Source organism: Glycine soja, chromosome 17 (genome assembly GCF_004193775.1).
Source record: "Glycine soja cultivar W05 chromosome 17, ASM419377v2, whole genome shotgun sequence".
NCBI classification, from domain to species: domain Eukaryota; kingdom Viridiplantae; phylum Streptophyta; class Magnoliopsida; order Fabales; family Fabaceae; genus Glycine; species Glycine soja.
In genome coordinates, this window is record NC_041018.1 from 12,016,333 (window position 1) to 12,025,222 (window position 8,890).

At 33.5% G+C, this 8,890-nt stretch overlaps 1 protein-coding gene, 1 non-coding gene and 1 pseudogene across 2 annotated transcripts; 2 read left to right on the plus strand and 1 right to left on the minus strand.

Moving 5' to 3' along the window:
- The first annotated feature begins 545 nt into the window (after window positions 1–545).
- TRNAE-CUC lies at window positions 546–618 on the plus strand. Its single transcript has one exon. It is a non-coding gene; the product is annotated as a tRNA-Glu (tRNA).
- Window positions 619–679: 61 nt separating this feature from the next.
- Window positions 680–3,533, plus strand: LOC114393951 (annotated as a pseudogene).
- A 69-nt stretch (window positions 3,534–3,602) lies between these two features.
- On the minus strand, window positions 3,603–6,975 carry LOC114393952 (GTP-binding protein YPTM2). The gene is made up of 8 exons (XM_028355472.1): window positions 6,776–6,975; window positions 5,654–5,726; window positions 5,277–5,324; window positions 5,140–5,187; window positions 4,606–4,677; window positions 4,357–4,512; window positions 4,138–4,241; window positions 3,603–4,011 (listed from the first exon to the last, which is right to left on the minus strand). Exons 1-8 carry the CDS (start codon window positions 6,787–6,789, stop codon window positions 3,918–3,920), a joined length of 609 nt encoding a protein of 202 aa, XP_028211273.1. The 5' UTR covers window positions 6,790–6,975; the 3' UTR covers window positions 3,603–3,917.
- Window positions 6,976–8,890: the final 1,915 nt, after the last annotated feature.

Genomic DNA, 8,890 nt, shown 5'->3' on the forward strand with positions numbered 1-8,890 from the left:
CTTCATCGCATAAGTAACAAAGAGTTTGCTTCTTCAATTTGCGTTTGCAGTTGCTCCACCGGCAATCCAAACATGTATTTTAGCTGAATTTGCATACGTATTTTCCTCAATGCAACCGGCGTTAAAGAAAAAACTTCCCTCACATTCCTTTTGATTGTGTCTTAGAACACTTGTATTTTTTTTGTTGAACATTATTCTAATGCTTAATCAAATACTCACTTTGCAGCAGACATAAGTTATATCGGATTGCGTTTAACATTGCAAAGTTTTTTCATCTGGTGTTCCTTAATTATATAAGCAAGCAATAAAGTTGAATATTTAATAACAAGATTCAATAAGTGATTGAGTTCTTTAAATATATTAATTAAACTTTAATTTTTATTTTTATATGTATGAAAATTATTAAAATAAATTATATGCATGTTGAACATCCTTGATCCTTCTATATTAAAATAAAGAAAACGGATATTTTTTAATTCACAAACAAACAATAGATTTTAAGGATATTTTATTTAAATTAGACGTTGGAAGTTGTAATAAATAAATCCGTTGTAGTCTAGTTGGTCAGGATATTCGGCTCTCACCCGAAAGACCCGGGTTCAAGTCCCGGCAACGGAATATATGTTAATTTTTTTCATTTTTGTTTTATCTTTTTTTCTTCTTTTCATTGATCTGTTTCCGACCAATATTAATCACTATTTATTTTACGGAAACTACTTCACAGCAGTACTATTCTCGGCAGCAAAAAATACAACAAGATTGATGAAACACCCGAACTTTGAAACTGAAACAACAAAAGATTCGATCATAGTGATTAGTATTCATACATGTTTTATTTACGATTATTAAGGAGGAAGAAGCTAAACACTTTGTCAACCTCATCCGTTATTACACTAAGCGATCAACCAACCGTCACTCTTGCCACCCCAAGTCACCGACATGTTTCCTTACACACCCATCAAAACGAGTTTAACGATAACAACATCATTGCCTCGAACAAACTCATCACCTTCGTTCTGTGCGGTGACATAGATTCCGTTGTTCGTGTGTTTAAGAACATGAAAGTTAAATCCACCGTTGCGTGGAACTCTATCCTCGCCGCTTTTGCCAAGAAATCCGGCAACTTCGAATATGTTCGCCAACTGTTTGAGAAAATTCCTCAACCAAACACTGTTTCTTATAACATCATGTTGGCGTGTCATTGGCACCATTTTGGTGTCCATAATGCCCTTGGCTTGTTTGACAGCATGCCCGTGAAGGACATTGCTTCGTGGAGCACCATGATTTCGGGTTATGCGCAGGTTGGACTCATGGGCGAGGCTGATGGGCGAGGCTGGGAGGTTGTTCACGGTGATGTCGAAAAGGAAAAATGCGTCTCCTGGAGTGCCATGGTGTCTGGATATGTGGCTTGTGGGGATTTGGGGAGTATTTTTGTGCTGCGCCCGTGAGGAGTGTGATCACGTGGACTGACATGATCACTGGGTACATGAAGTTTGGGAGGGTAGAATTGGCAGAAAGGTTGTTCCAGCAAATGTCAATGAGGATATTGGTGACATGGAATACTATGATTGCTGGGTATGTTAAGAATGGGAGGGCAGAGGATGGGTTAAGGCTATTCAGGACAATGTTAGAAACTGGGGTTAAGCCTAATGCTTTGAGCTTGACTAGTGTCTTGTTGGGTTGTAGTAATTTGTCTGCATTGCAGCTGGGTAAGCAAGTTCATCAGTTAGTTTGTAAATCTCCTTTGAGTAGTGATACGACGGCAGGGACTTTGTTGTTTAGCATGTATTCCAAGTGTGGGGATCTAAAGGATGCCCGGGGATTATTTGTTCGGATTCCACGGAAAGATGTTGTGTTCTGGAATGCAATGATTTCTGAATATGCTCAACATGGGGCTGGCGAAAAAGCTCTTTGTTTATTTGATGAGATGAAAAATCGAGGCATGAAACCAGATTGGATTACTTTTGTTGCAGTATTGTTAGCATGTAACCACGCAGGATTGGTGGATCTTGGGTCCAATATTTTAACACAATGGTAAGAGATTTTGGAATTGAAATTAAGGCAGAACACTAGGCTTTCATGGTTGACCTTCTTGGGCAATCTGGAAAGTTATCTGAGGTGTAGATTTGATCAAAAGTATGCCTTTTAAGCCCCATCCTGCCATTTATGGAACACTTTTGGGTGTTTGTAGGATCCATAAAAACTTACACTTGGATAAGAATGCTGCCAAGAATCTGCTTGAGCCTGATCCAACTATTGCTACTGGATATGTTCAATTGGCTAATGTTTATGCAACACAAAACTGATGGGATCATGTTGCTAGTATCCGAAGATGTATGAAAGAAAATAATGTAGTGAAGATACATAGACATAGTTGGATTGAAATAAACAGAGTGGTGCATGAGTTTAGATCAAGCAACAGATTGCACCCCGAATTGGCTTCTATACATGATAAACTAAATGACTTGGAGAAGAAAATGAAGCTGGCTGGTTATGTTCCTGATCTTGAATTTGCATGATTTGGGAGAGGATCTGAAAGAACGGCTTCTTTTATGGCAGTGACAAGTTGGCAATTGCATTTGGACTTCTAAAGCTACCCCACTAGTGGTTCCAATCTGGATGTTCAAAAACTTGAGAGTTTGTGGAGATTGTGACTCTGCAACTAAGTACATCTCAGCTATAGAAGGAAGAGAAATCATAGTTAGAGATACCACGAGGTTTCATCATTTCAAGGATGGGTTCTGCTCCTGCAGGGATTACTGGTAAGCTTGATAATGTGCAGTCAGACAATACTACTATTGAATTGATGGGTATGAATTGATGGGTATGCTATTTTACTCCAAGAGCAATGCCGGCAAGCTCTTCACCTTGAAGTTGATTTGATCATCATACACAGAAAGGAATATTGTGCTAGAGATTCAGAAAAGTGCGCTTAATTGCTCTAGCATCACACTAATTCCAATTTAGTTTAGTTCAAATGAGTTACTTGAGCACCCCTACATAGAATGATTATTGAGACTTTGCTGCTCATCACATCCGTATTGGAGCATGACTAATCATATTAAAAGTCCACCTGACAGAAGCTGGGAATTTAGAGTAGTCCATGTTGTCATATATATTGTTGGGGTTTCAACCACTCGTTTAGTTGGGGACAGTCTGGGGCCTTAAACCTTTTTAAAAAAACCCAGAAGAAAATAAAAACTGATCATTGATTGGGACAAGAAACATGGTTGTAGTGCTTCACGAATGTTCGATCACGTGCACCAAAATGTCTGGCCTAATTGCTTATTCAAATGAAATGCAATACAATGACACTATATTGCAAATTTAGAAACTGTTAGTGACAACGAAGTATATATATGCCGACATCCAGCAAGAAAGACCGGGAAAGTGGTTTGTTATTGCTAGGGAGGAGACAGCATGCTATAATAATTTTTTAAAATTTCATTCTTTTGGTTATATCATCTAGTGAAATCATGGTATATTTTTTTAATCTAACAAAAGAAAAAAAATGAAATGATAAACGCCGATAAGTGAACTTATTTATAAGTAAATAGTTCAGTTTTCTATTATTTTATTTCTTAGATTTACAAGAGTTGCAATTTAACAAGATTCTACGCCACAGAGACGCACGTGAACAATAGAATAGATGTAGAAGCAGTTGAAATGAGGTGAAAGTTGAAGGGACAAAGAACAAGGCAAATACTGCTATTCACCAATATTCCTAATTTTGTACAAATGTTATTTTCTTTTAAAATCAAATACATAGAAAAAGAATGGAAGTTTTAACAACGACTTAACGATAAGGAGCAAATCATGACGAACAATCTTCATATGAAAGCAATATGTGAAAAGCTAGTTTTACATGCCACTGAGACACATGTAAACGTCTGAGACCACAAATACTTCGTCTCTTTCTAAGTCGAGCAGCAACCAGCCTTCTGGTTCACTGGCTGTCCTCGAATTTGAACTGTTGGAGGCCTGGCATTGTTCACTGGTTGGCTTGCCATTCTGTGGAAAAGAACCAACAAGTATAAGCAAAATTCATTGAAATCCTCAAATTCAAACAAAATGCTTAACTAACAATGGTCCTTAATTGACAAATTTAAGGACATTTTGCAAACAGAAATACAGCACCTGTTTTTAATTTCAGCAGCCATGGCCATGAAAGCCTGTTCAACATTGGTGGCATTTTTAGCACTAGTTTCCATGAAAGGAATTCCAATTTCATCAGCAAATGCCTGAAAAGATAAAAAAAAAAAAAAAAGGTACAGACTTCAAAACATTAGACAAAAGGACAAAAGGAAGGATTTCAACAGATGTCAGTAGAAACAAAACAACAAAATTTAGAATCACCTTTGCTGTCTCAGAGGACACAACTTTATTTGCCGTAAGATCACACTTGTTTCCAACTAGAAGCTTGTTAACATTTTCACTTGCATAACGGTCAATTTCATTCAGCCACTGCTTAACATTGTTGAAGCTCTCTTGGTCAGTGACATCATAAACAACCTGCAAAAAAAAAAAGGCAACAGGATTACACCCACTGCTTCCAAGAAAAACAAAGAAAATACTCAAAAAGGAGGACCAGTTTAAAAGACTCACAATAATGCCATGAGCCCCACGATAGTAGCTGCTAGTGATTGTCCGGAAACGTTCCTGACCCGCAGTGTCCCACTATATGGTAAAAAAATGCAGAAAAATCTGTGAACAATTACAAAATACGGTAAAGTAAAAATCCCAGATAATTGGGACAGGGTGTTGGAACAAATAATTTCCATTTTTTTCATGGGTAACCTTTAAGTTTGAACGAACCAAGGACAAAATTGGTGACAGAAAACAGCTTGGATTGAGCCTCCTAGTACACAAACCACATGATTATTACATTAAACATAAAGAAACATTCTTGAGTATGTGATTGATAACTTCATGTTGAGCATTTTTTTTCTAGGCACATTCAAATTGATCTTTATACAAGTAATAGAGAGTTAGAGACAATTTCAAAACATGTAATTTAAATGTAGAAAACAAACTGGCATGTATTCTCAAAAAACATTTCCATCAGAACCAAAATCAATTTGAGTCCAAGTATAACACAACACAATTAACATTTATGAAAGTCAAATATCATGGACTTACAATTTGAAGTTTAATAGTCTTCCCATCCTGCTCCACAGTGCGGATTTTCTATAAAAGGAGCATGGTAAATGATTAGTCACATATTTGTGCTGAAAATAAAATGGAAATTAGATTAAATGGTGAACACGAATGCTTACAAAGTCCACTCCAATGGTACTGATATAGCTGTCAAGGTATGAATCATCCTGTTTCACAACAAAAGAAAATATTAAGCGTAACCTCCACTTCTTAAAACAAATTCAAAGTAAAAACTTTTGTTTAGCATTGCAACCTCCACCAACACTCACACACACTACAGTAATGTCTCTAAAAAAGCTCTCAAAAGTTCTAAATAAACAAATCAATGATTACCACTCACACCATATGTAGACCTTGCATCTCTAATACGTCAATACATTTGGACCTTTAAAAATATCGGGAAATGGAATAGTGGGAATATTTAAATTCGTTTTTAATTGATTGCAAAAAGAAGGAAAAAGAAAACAAAAACAGAGGCTCAGAAGTCAGAACTTACAGCAAACCTCAGGAGAAGACATGACTTGCCTACACCAGAATCTCCAATCAGCAAAAGCTTGAACAAATAATCGCTGCAAAAAACACAGTGAAGCTCCAATCAAAAACAGGAAATTGGTAAGGAACTGTCTAGTGTCGATACTCAATCCTTTACAACGGATACCCCAACAGCAGCATGACACATAAGACGAGCACATGTGCCACAACAAAACATGATCGTCTGAAAGGTAGCATGCATGCATGCTGCCACGTATAGGACATCACTTATTCTAATAACCGTATAATCATGCACCGACAACACATTCACTATTATATTTGTCTCAAGATTTGTACAATACAATACTTGTCTACACAAATCCAGATAAACTCCAATAACTTTACACAAAAGTCGTGTGTTTTTTCTACGAAACTTTTGTCAGCAAAAATCAACAGCTAAAAATGCCATTGAAAGTTTAAATCAATTTATTTTATGAAGGACCACTTGTTGCTCAACCATCACATTCATAGATCTATCTGTAGAACTACAACAACCTCCCTTTTCCCATTACAGAAGAATCAAAAACTATAACAATCCTTGGTTAGAACACAACATCACTAATAATCACCACTACCCAATAAAAAAGAAAGACTACGGTATCAATTATAAGAATTATACAACCCACAACCACTACCTAGTCCTTAGAAAAACTCACATATTTAAACTAATGATCAAGCAGGTATCTTAATATCTTTTGCAAAATAGTATATTCTAACCCAGTTTCAGCAGTTATTCATCATTACAAAAAAATTATATATATATATATATAATTAATAAAAAACGTTTTTTTAAAAAAAAAAATCCCAAACTGGATCAGAGAATCAAATATTTCCAAAAATGCTCAAACATAATTTCACTCGCGCGAACGTATCTATCGTCTAAAGAAACAGATCTAAATCAGTGAAGAAGTTTCCAGAAGCACGATCCACTAAAACCAAATTCACAAAACCGAATCAGAACTTCACGAACACAAAATTCACTACTACCGCGCGAAAAATACACCAGATCTAAGCGAGTTGATTTATAAAGGAACACACGAAACGATTATTTTGCATAATCGAAGGAGTGAGGAGAATTCGCACTTACTATTCGGGATTCATGGTGGCACAAGGCTGGGAACGATTCGAATCGGAAAGGACTCGACGGAGGACGGAGGAATAAGGGATCGCCGGCGAGAGGAGTGACCGGAATCTGAGATCGTCGCCGGAGAAAGAGAGAGAAGAGAGAAAAGGGAAGAAGAAGAAAACGAGGAAATGCGTGAGGAAGTGGCGTTTTAAAATGACCTTTGGGTGTCGGAGGTCTAAAAAAATGGTGAAGGGGTGCGAGCGAGGTGACGTATCATCAGGATCAGCTTCTGCCACGTGTCCCCCCGATGTTTGCAATTACCAAGTTGGATACTCCCTTCTTCTCACCTTGTTCGTATTGGCTTTTTTTAACTAAAAAATAAAAAAAAAATTCCGAATTTTGTTTTCATAGTTAAATATATTTTTAATCCACATAATTTTGCTTTTTTTTATCTTTCTTATTGTTTTTGTAATTATTTTTTTATCCTTCTAATATATATTTGTTTTATTATTTATCCTTAAATTATTTTAGATAATACTTTAAATAGTAAAAAAGAATATTTTAAATAATAAAAAATGTGTTATCTAAAGTATTTTAAAAATAAAAAAATAAAATAAACATATTTTAAAATAACTAAAAAAATATTAAATTATAGAAAAAAAATATATTTAAATCATTTCATTCTAAGCAAAATAAAGTAGAGGTTAAATTATATATAATATATAACGAAGAATAAACTTACTTCAAGAATAATAATAATAATTCGTAATTATCTCTCATCATAATTTATCTTATAAATCGTGGTAAAAAATAACTTTAAAAAGTTAGGTTAAATGTTAATGGTTATGGTATCTTAACAAATTCCATTTTAAGATTTTTTTTAACAAGAAGTTCCGAGTGTCACCAAAGTTTTGGTGCAAATTTGGTACCAATCAAAGTTAGCTAACAGTACTGATTAAATTATTACTACTAATTTATAAAAGTAAAACATGGTTTTGGTCTTTTAAAGTTAGTTGACACTTTACATAAAAAAAAAATAGTTATTAAATGACAATTTGTTTGTTTTGAGGAAAGGTTATTCGATGATACTATTCATAAAAAAAATGTAAGCATATTTATATATATATATAAAAGAAATTCAACCACAACAATGTAAAATATATTTGGGAGATATAAAATTAGTTTGATGATCAGAAAGTGGGTTTAAGGTTTTTTTTTTTTTTAACATTGGGATGCTTAAGGGTGAAGAAAGAATGAGGAAAGAGATGGGTTGAATCTCTCTTATTGACATTTTTAATACAAAATTAACAAATTAATTTGAATTGCATATTTAGATTAAAAAAAGTGTACTTAAGAAAATAAGACTCTACTCAAAAAATAAATGAATTAAGTTCTCCTTGTTTTAATCTATATTATATTATTGTATAACTAGGTGAAAAAACAGACATTTCATGTCTTGTGCCTTATCTGTCTTTTCTTTTTTAGTTGAATGTAGTTGCAATTACTATCACGTTAAAAGCTGTTAGACAGTAAATACAGGTTAGTATGAGTAGTTTTTAGCAGTAGTTAAAGGATAAATTAGGAATAGTAAATGTGTATACCGATAATTATTTTTACTGGTAGTTATAGATAATAATTGTCATGTTGAAAAACTTTTAAATACTGACTACTTGTGATTGTAAGTAGTTTTTAAAAGTAGTTGAATGATAAATTAGTAATAGTAAATGTGTACGAGATAAATATCTTTTTTAATAGTTATAAATTATGATATAATGTAGTAAAAAAAATAATTATTTAATATTTTGTAAGAAATTAATTATAAATTATTTTTGCAAATAAATTTTAATTTAGCAATTTAATTTTATACGAATTTTTATAATTCAATTTATCTTTTATATATTTAGTAGATGTGTACATTAAACGAGATAATTATCTTTCTTAATAGTTATAAATTGATATGATGTAGTAAAAAAATAATTATTTAATATTTTGTAAGAAATTAATTATAAATTATCTTTGCAAATAAATTTTAATTTAGCAATTTATTTTTATACGAATTTTTATAATACAATTTATCTTTTATATATTTAGCAATGCATAATTTGCTTAGCATGACTAATTTCTTACAATTATACT

Excerpts from the sequence above, each read along its gene's own strand:
- LOC114393952 (XM_028355472.1), bottom strand. Across the intron at positions 5,325-5,653 it reads GTCTTCTCCTGAGGTTTGCT|GATGATTCATACCTTGACAG; the intron begins GTAAGTTCTGAC and ends GTTGTGAAACAG. Across the intron at positions 4,678-5,139 it reads AGACTATTAAACTTCAAATT|TGGGACACTGCGGGTCAGGA; the intron begins GTAAGTCCATGA and ends TTTACCATATAG.